Source organism: Gopherus evgoodei, chromosome 22 (assembly GCF_007399415.2).
Source record: "Gopherus evgoodei ecotype Sinaloan lineage chromosome 22, rGopEvg1_v1.p, whole genome shotgun sequence".
Lineage (NCBI taxonomy): Eukaryota > Metazoa > Chordata > Testudines > Testudinidae > Gopherus > Gopherus evgoodei.
In genome coordinates, this window is record NC_044343.1 from 2,106,246 (window position 1) to 2,123,212 (window position 16,967).

At 49.1% G+C, this 16,967-nt stretch overlaps 1 protein-coding gene across 1 annotated transcript; it reads right to left on the reverse strand.

Moving 5' to 3' along the window:
* Window positions 1–3,484: 3,484 nt before the first annotated feature.
* COPE (coatomer protein complex subunit epsilon) lies at window positions 3,485–16,952 on the reverse strand. Its single transcript, XM_030540783.1, has 10 exons — window positions 16,836–16,952; window positions 16,324–16,386; window positions 14,975–15,075; window positions 14,129–14,281; window positions 12,735–12,788; window positions 11,977–12,058; window positions 5,509–5,664; window positions 4,692–4,760; window positions 4,100–4,174; window positions 3,485–3,532 (listed from the first exon to the last, which is right to left on the reverse strand). The coding sequence occupies exons 1-10, from the start codon at window positions 16,950–16,952 to the stop codon at window positions 3,485–3,487; spliced, it is 918 nt and encodes a 305-aa protein (XP_030396643.1).
* Window positions 16,953–16,967: the final 15 nt, after the last annotated feature.

Below are 16,967 nucleotides of genomic sequence, written 5' to 3' on the forward strand. Positions count from 1 at the left end.
TACAGCAGCCATTCCACTGAACATGCACCCACCCTCCTTCAGGGTGTTAAGGGCTCAATCCTGCGCTGTTACACATGGCGAACAGCACACAGCTTTAAAGTCAGTTTCTGCCCATGCAGCCGATTTCACAGAATACAGGCATGAGACTGTCTCTTAGAGTGAGATCAAACTCTGCGATATAGTTAAATTAAAAGTTGAGCCAGCACTTCATCTGCAAATGGCCCCTTCTCAGCCACAGACCTGCTCCCTGTGCCTTGAAGTCAGTTCTGCTGACTTTACTGACAAATGCAAAGACACAGTTTTGTTAAATCAGCCAGGCTTGTGCTTTATTGTAAACACAGGATGGACAGGAACTCAGTTGAGCCCCAGCTCTGCCCTTGATGCCTGTGACCTTAAGGCCATCCGAAAAATAACGATACCTCTGAACGCACAGGAATACTGTCACGGAGTCACCGGGCGATGCTCTCTAACTGCTCCCCACCAAGCCAGTCAGGACTTTGGGGAGCCTCCTCTCCCTTGGAGCAGACTTGTTCAGGGCAAGAAGCTCACACGTCTTCACCTCCTGGGTCTCTCCTTGGAGCATTCAGCATCCTCTGCCCCTCCGTGCGCTTCCCACAGCGAGCCAGCCTCAGTGGGGTCCTGGGGAAGCCACAGGGTCCTGCACCCCCACTTTGCAGTCAGACGTGACTCAGCCAGCCAGTAAAACAGAGGTTTATTCGATGACAGGAACAGGGTCTAAAACAGAGCTTGTAGATACAGCGAACCGGACCCCTCAGCCGGGTCCATTCTGGGGGACCAGTGAGCCAGACCCCCCACGTCTGCCCTCCACTCCTCGACCCCAGCCAGCTCCAGACTAACAACCCCCTCCAGCCCCTCCTCTCTGCTCCGTTCCTTTCCCGGGCCAGGAGGTCACCTGATCCCTTTGTCTCCAACACCTTCAGCTGGCACCTTTGCAGGGGAGGGGCCCAGGCCATCAGTTGCTAGGAGACAGAGTGCCAGGCATTTAGGTGCACTGGCCCTTTGCTCTGCAGCAATCACACACCCTGATCCCACCACCTAGATACTTAAGAACTGCACAGGAGACACTGAGGCACCAACACAGTATTCAGAAGTAACATCAAGAACATTCCCAGGTCGTCACAAATACTATGAGGCTTAATTCTTTCGTGTTTCTAATATACAAGAACCACCTCACACAAAAGGCGCTCGAGAAGGGCCAAGTATTATTAGGGTATGTCTACATCTACAATTTTGCAGCGCTGGTTGTTACAGCTGTATTAGTACAGCTGTATAGGGCCAGCGCTGCAGAGTGGCCATACTTACAGCAACCAGCGCTGCAAGTGGTGTTAGATGTGGCCACACTGCAGCGCTGTTGGGCGGCTTCAAGGGAGGTTCGGGGAACGCGAGAGCAAACCGGGGAAGGAGACCAGCTTCGCCGCGGTTTGCTCTCGCGTTCCCCGAGCCCCCCTGCAAACCGCAGGGAAGGAGACCTGCTTGATTACCAGAGGCTTCCTCAGGTATGCTGGGATACCTGCTTATTCCACGGAGGTCAAGAAAAGCGCTGGTAAGTGTCTACACTTGATTACCAGTGTTGGATCACCAGCGCTGGATCCTCTACACCCGAGACAAATCGGGAGTACGGCCAGCGCTGCAAACAAGGAGTTGCAGCGCTGGTGATGCCCTGCAGATGTGTACACCTCCTAAGTTGCAGCGCTGTAACCCCCTCACCAGCGCTGCATCTTTGTGATGTAGACAAGCCCTTAGACTTCAACAACAGGAAGGCAGACGAGGTTCTGCTGTGCCTAGTGCATCCAGCCAAACATCACCTAAGTTCCAGCTGCAGGATCCTTCTTACTGGGGTTGAAGGAAGCAGCAGAAAAAACCCATGGGACTTTGTACCTGGAAAATTCACCTGTTAAATTGTAGAGTGGGGTGGGTTTGACAGGGAAAAGGAGAAGAAATATTGATCAGCATGATGCCATTTGACATCACTGCTTTGAAATAGCTCCGATTTTACACTTGTATCCCTCAGATCAATTACAGAAAATCCAGGGAACTCACCAGTGAGAAAACAAACATGTCCTGCTAGCTAGGCCCAACAGATAGCACGATCCCCTATTTTTACAGGGACAGTACCGGCTTCCCCTCTGCCACTTGCTCTGATTGTTTCAATTTTTAAGTCAATTTATCATGGCCCATCAAGTAGGGAATAGCTGCATCGAAAACACAAGCCCCTTTCACATCTGCCGCAGTCGGCTCCACAAAGAGAACATTCATTCAAGACTGGACAGTGAATAATTGTCCATTGAAAATAGTTGCTCGCTGAACAGGCCCAGGAAAGGGACAATGGGCCCTTTCACAGCAATCACAAGCGAGGTGGGCACAAAGGAGATGCCAACCAGAAATGTTTGCAGCCTAGTGTAGCCTGACAAACAGAAGACTCCAGACATAGCTGAGATTTGTCTAATGCTTATCTAAGGACCCCATGCTGATCTCTGCCCCTTGCATATTTGATGCAACAGAACACTGTTACATCATAATACAACATATCAGTAATATTACATGCTGCGTTAGTTGCACTCTAGGTTAGAGAGATGTACAATCTTTTGGCATCACACCATGTTTGCTAGTGTAGAGTGTGTCAGGTTGATCAGTTCTTTAGCTTTTAATGAAATATGGGCAAGTCGCAGTGTGCCCTCACATGTACAGAGGGTCATATAAGGAGTTAACACATACTGGGATACGGATTTTGTTGCGGTAAGATGTAACGTTTCCCCGTCCCTGTGACATGAGCGCTCTACGTTTTACTACCTTCAGATCCAGGCTGGCCCCTCTGCAATCAGAGTCCTTTAGGTATAACTACTATTATTCTGGGGAATCTTCCCTTCCCTCCTACTTGTGGCATCCCAAGCCATGCTGGAGGCAGGGAGAGCTGTGTGTCTATCTCCAAAGAGGCTTTTAGGGAGCAGCAGCAGCTGGCAGTGGTGCTGCAGTCCATGGGAGAGGCAGATGCTCAGCATCAGGCTCTTGGAAAGCCTCAGGGGTCAGGTGGGAACTCAGGATCCACCCATGTCCCCAAAGCAGCTGTTAAGAGGCTCAGCAGTGAAAGGAAGAGGTAATGTTCCCACTTTATCCAGTGCGAATGTTCACCGTATAGATAACACCAGCATACAAAGCAGAAGGGCCACACCAATCCACAAAAGGCTTTATTAGAAATGTTTAAGGTACAGTGTTGCACACTCTTGACATGCACTGTAATTTAAACAAGGAGTCTGGAACCTAGTTAAGTCAGGACATAGAGTTCTAGGCTACGTCTCCATGTTTTACATATACACTCGGCATCAGCTTGCTGAAAACACAAGACCCTGCCACGCTGAAACGGATGCCAGACCGACTTGCAGAATGAACTCTGTCCACAAGGCCAGAGAGACTTTGCACATCACCCCCTCTTCCCAAGGTACCATAGCGTAGATCTGCTGAGTCCTCATGCACTGGGGGCGTACTGCATGACCAGCCGGTCAAAGTCATTCTCCTGTCAAAGAAAATAAAAATAGAGACTCTTGGTTTTTAGCTACTGAAAATATATTATAACCTTGTTTGCTAGTGGGGTGAAGAAAAGGCTACAGCATCTCAGGAGGGCAGCTAAGAGGCGTTGTGAGCTTGCAATACCCTAAATCAGCAGTTCTCGACCTTCTCTGCATGAGGTCCTTCCATACTGTTAGGAGGGGGTTGTGCTGGGCTATCTAAACAGGGCACACCTCCCTCCATTTAAGCAATATGGGAAGTGGACCGAGGTCACAATCAGCTAAGAACCCATAACTCAGTGCTGTTGTTTCAGACATTCAGGCAGGCACTGCTCCTCTGATTTATACTTGGGTTGTGTTTTCAAGGTTGTCTCTACAACCATGAAGGACAGAATCATAATCTGAATTTCTGAATGAAAGTGTAAAAATGGGAGGATGAGCAGGATTCCCTGAAATCTGGTCACGACCCAGCCCAGGGCTCATGACCTACAGCTTGAGAAGCCCTAGGTCTGATCCACTAATTCCAACAATGGTATGACCCACGATACAAGAGGATTCAGATATGAACCGGTTACCTTTGCCTGGTACTCCTGTATAAATGGGTGATTCTTATGGGCATCTTTCAGTTGTGACAAGTAGCGATTGGTAACCTGGGTGGAAGAGATACAAGTGAAACCCCAACATTGAGATCAGAGGAGGAAAAGCTAAGAGCTTAAAACTGGCACATGAGAGAGCTGATCTTCAGAGTGCTTTACAGGCACTGAAACAGGGCAAGTATCTCCCGCTTTTACAGCTGAGGGAGAGTCAGGACTTGATTTTCAGAAGCCCTGACCACCGACAGCTCCAACTGAAGTTATGAGTTAAAAATCAGGTCTTAACTGATGTGCTCATAGTCATACTATGAACCAGCGGCAAAGCTGGGATTGGAAGCCTGGAATTCCAGGCTCATACTCAGGTTCTCTCAATCCCGACCTTCCCTCTCTATTATATAGGAATGCAAGGGTTTTAGACAGTGCGTTAAAATGGTCCATTTCCCCAACTTCAGTTAGCACAGGAGCACATAACACCTTCAAACCCAAGCGAGCCCAGTATCTGCACGCCTGTAATAGCAACCGCACACTCACCCACCCACTGTACTGTAGTCAAGACGAGCAGAATTAGCCTCACCTCTGGTGGTTTACCCAGATGCTGTGATAGGACAACAAAATTGATCAGGGTCTCAGGATGGCTGCTATCCTGAAAGCATAAAGGGAAAACACATCAGACTTTGTCCTGCCTATTACTTTAACCAGGTGCAGCACCAAGTGTGTTTCTGCAACTGGAAACCATCTTCTCCTTAAGAACCCACAGATTGCTGTACAGGGGGGGAAGAGTTAGGCCCTAAGAGGTGACAGGCAACAAATTCCTGAGTGAACACAGCATGGCTAACGAGGTCCTAGGACAAGCAATCAAAGGCCAAGAACCCAGCTACCCAAGTGTCAGGATAGCTCTGAAACACACATGCTTGTGAGATGCTAACTGCTTATGAAATGGGATTTATATGAGACCAAGCCAGTGAGACCTGAGTGTCTCGGACATGGGCAGAACATTTAAAAAGACATGTTTAACAGACTCAGCCTACTCGGGGAAGTGTGGGGGTTCCGGAACTGGAAGTCAGCTGCCTGAGAACACAGTGGAACAATCCACTAATGGCACTGCAGCTTCCAGAGCTTATGGGGATGTTTCAGAGAACAGGAAATGGATTCAGAATGACACAGGGTTTAGAAAGAAAACATGATTTAAAATATGGAATTAAAAAACACTCCTCAAATTCTCACAGGCTGCAGCGAGCCAGCCCTGGGCACAATGACCAAAGACGAGGCTAAGCAGCAGTTATGTACACATGTATGAAGTTTAATGGTCAACATTCTTGCTACTTTTCTTTTGCCTCTTTCCAGCAAGGTGGATTTGAATCCAAGGTTATATTGCCAGACAGAAAACACACCTTGTCTAGCGCCTCCTGGAGCACACCGTCTGCATCTTCCCACTTGCCCTGTGCCATGTAGCAGGCGGCCTGTCCATTAAGCAGAAGCAGGGTAGATGAGCATTTGTCTGCCATCTCTTGGAAGATGTAATAGGCGTCCTGTAATTTCTCCCCACCCTGTGAAGAAATGGGACAGAACCTGCGATTGTGCTGCATTATGCCAAGGCTGTAGCGTTGCTGTGGGCGAGGGTTTAAACACTGCAGAGAGTCCTGTGGCACCTTACAGACTAACAGACGTTTTGGAGCATGAGCTTTCCTGGGTGAATACCCGCTTCATCGGATGCATGGTTTAAACACTAAGTGATGAAGTGCCCCGTGATTAAATACAAGTCGACTGAGTCATCATTTCCCTTTGATCAATAGCTTCTGTGCCATGGACAGAGCAGCCGAAAAGGCGAGGAAGCTTGCTCTTCACAAAAGCAGTTCTCTCCCTGCTCGGGTTAGTCTACACATCTCAGCTTGCTCAGAAGGAGTCTGACCCAGTTAACATCTGACCAGTTTCAACTTGTTCTCAACAATCTTTCCGAGAATCTGCCACTGGGCTGCCCAAGACAACGTTCAGAGGTTACAAACTGGGGGTACAGCTACACTACAAGCAGTGCTACGGCAAGGCCACTGCAGTGCAGACCCTTACTCCAGGGACAGGAGGAGGTTTTCCGCTGCTGTAGTAACATCCCCACCCCGGGAAAATTCTTTTGTCGACCTAATTGCATCTACACTGGGGGCAAGGTCAACACAACAGTCACAGCCCTGACTGTTGTAGCTAGGGAGACCCAAATTGTAGGTGTAGAACCCGCCTTGGTCTACAGGGCTTGCGTGAACTGACAATCTCTGCCTAACAGTTTCCTGCATGCACTGGGTCTCCTGTACACAGACAGATCTTTAACAAGGCTGCGGAAGAAAGAAGTGCAAAACCATTAAATATTAAGAGCCACTTGGAAGTTTGTATCTGGTGAAGACAGATTTTAAATTTTAAAAGAACCATGTCAGAAGCTGGTGGTGATAAAGCAAGTGGGTTATAAAGAGAGAAATTTAAGTCACAGAACCAGGATATTATTAGCTGGGTTTTTCAAGAGGGCTCAGGTCTTGAAAAGGCCATCGTTCTCAGAGGGGGATTCTTTGTTGTTCCTAATGGGACATGAACTCTTGACTATCTGGCCCTAAACTATTACTCTATAAAATGACTGAGACAAGGGACACAAGGACAGAGCTGAATACTGAGGCCAATTTTAAAATTACAACTTTGAGTTGTTACAAGCCTGCCTCCACCTTTACTGAATTTTAGGAGACTTTATTCCTGCCATACACAGGATATTTGGAGAATGACAGCTCACATGTTCTTGAATGCTTAGTTAATTAAATGAAACTTCAAACTAAGGAAATTCTTAGGAACTTGCTTTCTGTGAGCAGTGTCAGGCCCCTAGAGTGCCCACGGGAATGACACCTCCTTAGCCATAAAACCACATGTATTACCTCCACATGTGCTAGTGTCTCTGGAACAAAGCTTTTGAATTTCAGTTTTGCTTTAATATTCCATATTAGTTTCTTGTATATTATGTTGGAAAGATATGAGTCAATAGGAGTCTTTGGCTGCAAACCCTAAGCATACTACAAAGAGAAGGTTGTAAATCTAGGAGACAGTTGAGCAAAGGGCAAATTAACAAGGGTGTCATCTCAAAGATCAGGACACTTCCCCGGTGCAAGATGCAAGATTGCCAGAGACAGGGTCGTCATGTTTGAGAGAGACAGTTCGTTGTGTAGAAGAATGCAAGGATATACTTTATGCAAAATACCCCAGAGGAGTAAGTGCTGCTTAAGATGAGTCATCAGAACTATAAATCAAGTCATTAAAGTGGGCCTTTTTACTCTCCTCTTTGCAAACAGAAAAATCTTTCGTTTTGACCCCACACAAAGAACTCTAGAATTATTCCTGTTGAAGCTGATTTCTTCTACAAAACATATGAAAATCTTCAAACTTTTAAACTTTAAGGAAAATACGTATGCCTGGGAAGTGTTTTATGCTACTTCTTACCTTGTTTCTCCATTTAAAGATGAAAACATCTGCTTATTCCTTAAAATCTTAAGAGGATGTAGACTTCTTTTGCAATATTCATGTAAAAATATTTTATCTAAATTCAAACCCTCCATACAACTGAAGAATTCCAGCTTTGCTATGGATGCTTTAGCAGACTGCATGATATCAGCTGAAGATGCTAGGGCCTTCCCAGAAAGGTGCTGAGCCAATGAAATGGGACAGCAGCGGATACTGAAATCAGACCAAGCCTGAAACAGGTGTGACTTCCATCTTTACCAAGAGGATAAATCCCTCTGAACTCAGCCATTTCATTTCAGCTCCCTCTGCTTCTCTCATCCAAGCAAACTCACTTTTCCCTTAATAGGACATTCATAATTATTAATTGTGAGTATTTTGTGGGTATTCAGCCTTGGTGTCCCTTAAGGTATCGCAAGCAGCTCATTTAACTAAGTGAGTGGATGTCACCTTCCTAAACCAGCAGTGAAATGACAATTAAGATCTGGCCTAACATTTCTTGTTTCTCTAGACTATAAACTTTTAGCAATTTTGGGGATAAAATGGCTTGGCTCTCGACACCTCTTTCTCCTCCCGCCCACACGCACTGAGACTGCTGTGTGTTGGGATAATTTTAGAAAGGTTTGTCTTGTGACTGCCACGAGACTAAACAATTAACTATAGTCCTGGTTACTAAGGCACACAAAAAACAACGAAAGAAAATGGTGTCCAAGTAGCATACAGCATTTCTCCCCAGAGCTAAAGAAAACGAACACATTAACATATAGCGGAACTATCAAGCAGAACACAAGTTACCCTTCCATCTGGACACACGGGAGAGCTGCAACTGCAGAGAGTATCTATTGGGTTTCCGGGAAGTGGGCGGATGAAGCCCACCCACTGCTAAAGGATCCTCCCCCAGCCTAAGGGGAGGACCCACAGGACCACAGAACCCACTGATTACGGGGGACAACTAATAAAAGAACAGGGACAGGAGTGCGGTCAAAGGGTCATAAGAAGGGGACCTGATGGGGACACCGAGCAGAGAACCCCGGATAGCGCCCACTGCTCCTCGAAGGCGTCAAGGGAGCCAGTGGAAGCCGCCCAGAGGAACTCTGCCCGGATGCGTGAGCGGACCATGGATCGGAAACAAGCCCCACAGTCACCGGAGTCTCCATCAGCCAACCTCCTCTCCCTGGTCGTGTGGATGGCCTTTTTAGCCAGGGCGAGGAGGAGGTTGACCAGGAGGTCCCGGGACTTCGTGGGGCCACGGACAGGGAGTGCGTAGAGGAGGTGGTGAGGAGAAAAGTGCAGCCAGAAACGTAATTGGATGTTAATGAGGAGCCGGTATAGGGGCTGCAACCTGGCGCACTCTAAGTAAACGTGCGCCAGGGTCTCCCTCACGCCGCAGAAGGGGCAGGTGTCCGGGACAGGGGTAAACCGCGCCAAGTACACGCCCGTGCTCATGGCCCCATGAAGGAGCCGCCAACTGATATCCCCAGCTGGCCTCGGGACCAGGGTGGAGTAGAGGCTGGCCCATTGGGGCTCCTCACCCTCCAGAGGTGGCAGGAGGTCCTGCCACTTTGTATCGGGGCGGGACACGAGGGTGAGGAAGTGAAGGGTGTGGAGCACGAGTGTGTAGTTGTTTCCTTGGCGCGGTCTGAAAACGGACCGGCTGCAGATCATGCAGCCAGCTTGCGGAGAAGGGGCGAGGGGGCCGGTTGGGCCTACGGGGCAGGGGCCCGATGAAAAGGTTCGGAGGGCTTGGGGTGGGGAGTGGGCGGGGCGTGCCCTCCCGCAGGACCCGGCAAAACTGATTTCCAAGGCCCTGTTAAAGTCAATGGGAGTTTCGCCTGATTAAGGTCAACAAGATTTGGTCCATTGTTTTATTTTGGCTGTTTACATCTCTCTCCACAGTCCCTAGATCACACCAACCTGCTGTGCTCCTGTGTGTTACTGTGCCATTCAAATGCCAAGTTATGAAATGGAAGCTAGAGAAAATGTTATTTATTTTCCAGAAGCTGATGCTACATTGTCAGAAGCACCTGGCACTATTATTCTGTCCCACATTTCCAGATTGAGAGGTGACCACCTAGGTCATGGCAATTTAAACCTCCAATAAGAGGATCATCACACATCTGAGGGAGCGGTTGGATCATGGGATTAGTAACAGGACATGGGAGCCTTTCACCTCTAATTCAATAGTCTGAATCCAAGCCAGCAGTGGCCCATCTGGTTCTACTCTATTTAGGTGCCTACACCAGGCCCCTCATCACTGTAAATAATCACCCTTTAGAATAAAGACATCAGCTCTCTCAGGCCCCTCTCCTCTCCTCTGGGGAGCGAACCTGAGTAGCTTAATGTTGTCCCCTCCTCCCAGTGTAACTGCCCAGAGGTCAGGAGCTGCTTTGAGGGAAAAGCCAGATCAGAGGAGCAAGTTTCATAAATGGACTGGAAAGCTGCCAAGTCCATGGCCTGCAGGTGTGAAATCTTGTCTCAGGCAAACCCCCGATAAAGCCCCATTGGAAGGAGATGTCTTTGCCCCAGAGGGAGGCAGTTCCATTGCTCCCGAGAAGCTGAGCTGTTGAGCTCCTGGAAAGAGGGGTTCAAACCACTGCGGGTTTTGACATTAAGGATGGAGACCTTAGAAGGTGACCCAGAAGCCACTGCAGTGAGCAGCACACTGCTGGCTGTTAAGAGACCAATATAAAGAGAGTGCATGTTCAGTCCAGTTTCTAGTGACCAACATGCCCACGTAATAAAAACCACAGCCGGTGCCTCTCTTGGTAGCCCCAGCAGACAGGCTGGAAACTGAACGGCCCTCCTGCCTCCTAAAACTAGGTCTCCTGGCCAGGGTGAAGGTATACTGGCAGCAGGGAAGCTTGCCCTGGCATGGTCTCCATTTATCAGAGAGACCCTGCAACTGCATCTAGAAAGGAGTTGGGCTCCACACAGCAACACTGACACATTCAGAAGAAGACAAGTGATGGCAGAGTAATTAATCTGCAGTGCAAACTGTTCAAAGTGCTGTGGGAATGACCGGCTAGCAGACGCAGGACTCTGCTCCACAGAAACCCCAACGGCTTTCCAGACTCAGAAGGCATCAAACTGTTTCTCTGAATGGATGGGAAGGGGGATGAGAGATCAAAGGTGTGAAATGCAGTTACCATAGCACAACATAAACAAATCTGAATCAGACCTGAAGGGTGTCTGATAAATACCAGCTGCCACAGATCCCACTGAGCCTGTTTCACCGAAAGCGGGTTTAGCTAGAGCGGGGCTTTATTTATAGGATCAGATGTAAGCACAAATACACTCAGCCATAAAGACAAATTATTACATTTTCATCTAAGATCTAACTAGGGCCAGCATTGAAATATCAGACTGCAGTTTCCCATTTTACGTTATCATCGTTCGTGAATTATTCAACTCTTGAGGAACAAGAGCTCTTCTGTGTCCGCGTTAACGAGCAAGTGGTACACATGAAAGAAGCTTGCACTCACAGGAACTAATTAGTCTGGCTATTCCCCACGCACCTGCAGGGAAAGCAAACTCACATGGTAAAGGAGGAAGTTAAAGGGAAAGAATTATCCAGTACTTCTGCCCGAGCTATTTGCATCTCTGGAGACTGAGACAAAGGGAGAATGATCAGAAATGGGATGGAGTCACGCCAGTGCTCTGAGACGCCAGGTCCTAGCTTTTCTACGCAACTGCTCCAGTTTAAGTGTCCAGGATACAGCAGCTAGTGCCCCCTCTCTCCCACACAGCTGCGGGCCCTCTTGCTACCCCACAAGCTTCACAGTAAGACCATGTTTTGGCACAGCCCAAGAACCATTTAAGCCACTCAAACACCAACAGCTGGTAGGCAGCAGTGATGCACAAAGTCTCATTATTATGGTCTCAATTCAGCAAGGAACTCCAGCATATGCCTAACTGAAGGCAACGTCATTGTTTGTGTGCTCAGACAGGGACAACCCAGCAGGTGCATAAATGGAGGCCCAGGGCTGGGACAGGGAATGCAGAGTACAAGTCACTGAAGCCTGGGGGGAGACACCAGCAGGGAGCCCCTGCATTAGGTTACTGAACATTCAGGAGCTGATCCTACTGCTACACTGCTTGGGGGGGGGGGGGAATGCATCCATCTCACCTTTAAACACAACCCGTCTGATCCACATCACAACACACACCTAGGTGTGCTCTAACGAGCCCTGTTTGTGTCCGACTAGGCAACTTCCTGGAGAAGATCAGGATTCTGTCTACTGCTCAGTCTGGCTTTTCCCTTGCAGTAGCTCATGGCAGGGATGGATTCACAGAGTTATGGCATTTTGGAGAACAAGTGAAGAGCACAATGTAAGGCAGTGCCTGTGGGGTAGAGCGGGGTCTCGGTCTACAATACTCACTACAGCCAGGTTCACCCAGGCAGTGGCCAGCTGGGTGAGGGTAGCATCCTCATCTTGCTCCTGCATCTTCTTCAGTTCCTTGCTGAGTAAACACAAAGGGGAGCCGCACAATGAGGAAACCAATGCAGTCCAGCTTGCTTTACGTCCCAAGTGCACAGACTTCCTCCCTTTGCAGTCCTCACAGCTCAGCGAATTGAGGCTGTGGTCTCCTGGGACCCTCCCCTGCCAGTCAGAGGCACAGTGCCATTGGGCTCACTGACCTTTGTAGGTTGGCACAAATACCTCCAGTGTATTTTCTTTAAGCAGAGAAACCATCGCTGCCACAAGAGAAGAACATCTGGTGTCTGCAGAAGGTTGTTTTATTTCCCTTTAGGGCAGCAGGGGACTCAGGCACTGGAGGTTCATTTAACACTCCACTGAGGTCACGACTAAATCCTAGAACCCTGCTTCTTCTTTAGCTGCATCCACAGCTACCCTTTTATTTCCAGGGTCTGCCACACTGTGTTCACACCAGCCAAGGGGGACTCCTGCCAGCCCCATCTTTGACCAGCCTCAATGCTGCCTGCAGGGTATTGACCCCAGGACAGAACCAGAGTCGAGTAATGCCTTCCCACGGGGCTGGGCGGATTAATTCCCCAAGGGCCTCTCTGGGCAGTGTCAGCGACAAGCTGAGCGGGTACATCTGCACACGGCAAGGGAATTTAACATGTGGCAAACAAGCTACATGCCTATACGGCACATAGAAGATATAAGCTTACCGGGCCAGATCGAGCCTGTCGAGCTTCAGCAGTATCTGTATCATCATCGCCAGGCTGCAGGGAACAAGTGCACATCAGGGCTGTACTCTAGGCCAGTGGTCCCCAACCTTTTCCGGGTGGTGAGCACCAGATGATGAGCCACCGAGGACTGCGGCTGGCGGACAAACATCCACCAAAACGCCCCAAGAAGCGGCAACAACGACAAGAGGCATCACCACTGAAAATCAGCAGCATTTCAGCAGCGACACCTCTTAGTGACGCTGCTTTTTGGCGGCGGCGCCTCTTGATAACACCACTTTTCGGCAGCATTTCGGTAGCAATACCTCTTGATGACGTCGCTTTTTGGCAGCACTTCAGCAGATGCTTGTCCGCCAGCCAGTATGCAGGCACACAGACGTCCCAGTGGGTGCCATGGCACCCGCAGGCTCCGCGTTGGGGATCCCTGCTCTAGGCTTTACTGCGCCCCCTTCACAGCAGGGACTCAAGTGTCCCCTATGGGCCAAAGGCCAGCACCACCACAGAACTGTTACTTCCCTCTTCTTTCACCCAGGCCTCGGAGGGCTTGGCTACCCCAATCTGCTGCTTGTTCCTACACTCACATCTTCCCAGGTTCCCTTCTTAACATTGCTTTACAGCACGGTTGTACCAACTGTCTGTTATAATTTGTGGAGTTGGATTCCAAGACCAACCCCTTTTATTTAATAAAATATTTAATTGGAAAAATGTATCACTATCTCATCAAAATCAAACTCCCCTACCTCATGGTGCTGTGTCTCCTCTCCCCAACCCAATAGGGAATACACCATTAGCAGAGGCCCCTGCACTCAGAATCCCCAGCAACTGCTCATTGCTGTTGTGCCAAAATCTCCACTACAAAAACTTCATTCAGCTATCGTGGGTGTCAAGCACAACTCAGAGCACCGGAAGAGAGGCCTTGCACGGGTACACCGCCCGGCTCGCGCCTGTGCCTTTGGAAGTACACCACCTAGCGAACAGACAGGGTGCTAGCGATAAGAACAGGCCTTTCACCGCCTTGCACTCTCTGCAGCAGGGAAGCAATCAATCAGGCAGTGTTATTCGGGTACAGACAGGGCAGCCTGCTCCAGGACTCCGATTGCTCTAGCACTGTAGGCATCATAATGCCCTTCCCTCTACCTGAAAACATGCTTGAGATGTGGTAGCCTGAATATCCTTAGCCTCAGACTGAGTGAATGTGTGTCTTGTTCTGGGATGGACACCTGATTACTTGTTATTAACACTCCCAAATCAATCTCATACAGGTTTCTATAAAACTTTAAAACAAGTCAGACTTCATCTGTTTCTATGGCAACATTTCCTTGGATCACAGAGCGCGGCTTTGCTGGGTCATGCCTGGGTGTCTGAGCTGCACTCACCATTCCAAGCTTTCTCCTTGGTGTAGTGTGCGCAGGGCCGCATCAGGGTTTGCATCATGGAAATAGATAGAAGCAGCCATCAGCAGGAAAGTCGTATTGGTCACATCAACGCTTTTTGCCATCTTCTTGTCCAAATCAGCAACAATTGCATCCCTGGGGAGAGTGAGCTGGTGAGAGTTTCGGAACAGATCATTCAATTTCTAACCAAGGCAACAGCGGTCACCCTCCAGTGGGGAAAGTCCATTGAATTTTTTAAATTCAGCCTTTTATAAATTATTTGAACTAAAAAGCATTGGGGAAAAATATTTTCATGCCCACACACTCAAAAACAACACAGGGCAGTTTTACTAAGCATGGCCAACAATTTGGCAAGGCAGAAGAGTTTCAGCCCAAAACAATAGTTTTTCAGAAATATATCAAATACCTGAAATCAGCCAATGGAGATGGAGACAAATACTGTATGTGCTCCTCGCCCAAGGCCAGCTAAACTGATCCTGTAGACAATGTTGTTTTAAAATCATGAACCAGTGAGCGGCAGTTAGATAGACAAACCAGTTGGGCCAACCAGCAGGAACTGCTGTCTAAAACCTGCCCTCAACACCAGTCTATCATCTGAAGATTGGAAGTGTTTTATTGTGCACTGGTATAGGAAGCACGACCATAGAGGTGTGGCTCTGGAAAGTTAAACGTATAGACCCATTTTTAATAAGCCAGAGAACAACTGGTTAAAAACACTTCAGTTATTCCCATCCCACATGATCAGGGTCACATGCAGCAGTGACCAAGATTATACTCCCACTACTGAAGCAAATTCTTTGCTGGGCAGTATTTGTATGTCACACTTACCTCTGAGTGTCATTTGAAAGATATTCTGCAAACATTCTAACTGCTTGGAGCTCAGGGCAAGCATTGGCTTTGATTTCATCCAGAACAACACCATATTTTCTCTATTGAGGACGGAGAGAGACATTGTGTAACAATTTAAGAACAAAAGAAAAACAGTTCACTATGATGTAAGTTACAAAGTAGTAAGGAACATTAATCTTTGCTGCATCTCCTGGCACACTCAGATGAGATTGACTAGCTGGACAGAATTAACAGAGAAACACTGTTGCAAGTATCACTATTAATGAATCTCCACTGTTTGTGTTACTAACATAACCCCAGATTATTAGACAAAGAATTTTAAAAAGCCACTTATCACTGTTTATGCTATAATTTATTTGCAATTTACCCAAACTGAGTAGTCAGTTTCATATTGTGGTTCACATGAACTGGCAGAAAAATCTTGTGTTTGGGTTTCACAACACTTCAAGGAAAAAATTGCCATTAAGAAAGTTAAGTTCTTAAAACACTAATTAAAAAGTTATTAGACTATTTGTAATCAAAACCAAATGACCCTTACATTTTGGACCTAAACTCAAACAGCGACAACTGCAGGCTGAGTGAAGGTGGGTTATCATTGGCTGCATGCAGGGAGAAGTACAACAGGCATGCAAGAACACGGGAAATAATTGTTTTAAGTTTATAGCTCATCACCAACATCACAAAGAACAGCAAAAGTAAATCTTTACCCAACGGATGATGTTTAGGACTCCTGTAATACTTCGCAGGCTTGTCTAGCCCCGAATACTCAATTTCAAATATGGGGAAATATAGGCCAGAAAGCTCTAATTAGTTCAGTGGTTCTCAAACTGTGGGTGGGGACCCCAAGGTGAGTCACAGCCCTGTTTTAATGGGGTGACCAGGGCTGGCTTAGCCTTGCTGGGGCCCAGCGCCGAAGACAAAGCCCTGGGAGGCAGGACTCAGGTTACAAGCCCCCTGCCTGGGGCTGAAGCCCTTGGGCTCTGCCCTCCCCCCTCCCGCCCAGGGCAATGGGGCCTGGGCTTTGATCCCCCAACCAGAGGTAGTGGGGCTCAGGCAGGCTCAGGCTTCAGCCCCCTTCCCCCCGAGTCATGTAGTAATTTTTGTTGTCAGAAGGGGGTCACGGTGTAATGAAGTCTGAGAACCCCTGAGCTGGTTCATACTGTGCTCATCCCCTTGTCAACTTGGATGGAGGTGATGGGCCCCAAGGCTGCAGAAGGAATCAGTGTCAGACCTCAAGAGACTGGGCTGCTGAATTGGAACTCAGAGCTCCCTGCTCTCGGCCCTGCGCGCTGTCCAGGCCCCTCTCCACGCAGGGCCGGGGATCTCACCTGGGCAATGTAGGCTCGGTATAAGAAGACATCCCGCTCCACCTCCCTTTCCGGACTGGACGGCTAAAGGAACGAGAAGGGGGAGCCTGAGATTGTCAGCCAGCACTATCAGACCCCTGAAACAGTAACGCAGCCCTGAGCAGGAACCGCAGCCAGGAGGTGAGACCCCTGCCTCCGTGGGAGAACGTGTGTGTGGAGGCCCACGAGGATCTGTCTGCGGGCTGGGAGGAGAGGACAGGAGCACCATTTGTGATGGGTGGGGCTAGAGGGAATGAGATTGGGGGGACAACCCCCACTGGGCTCAGTTGGTCTGGAGAGGAGATGGGGGGAGGGGGGTCCCCCACCCCCACCCCCACCCCCCGGGTGGGGCTGGGGAGGGGGGGAGGGGGGTCACACACACCCCGGGCGGGGCTCGGGGGGAGGGGAGGGGAGAGGAGGGGGGTCCCCCCCCGCCGGGACGGGCGGAGCCGCCTTCAGGGAGGGGCCCAGGGACCCCGCAGCGCAGCTCCCACCTTGACCCGCTGCGCCTCGTTGATGGCGGCCTGGTAGGCGCCGATGTAGAAACTGTTCTTGACGTCGAAGAGCTCGTCCGCCTCCCCCCCCTGCCCGGCCGGGCCCGCAGCCGCCATCTTCCCCAGAGCCAG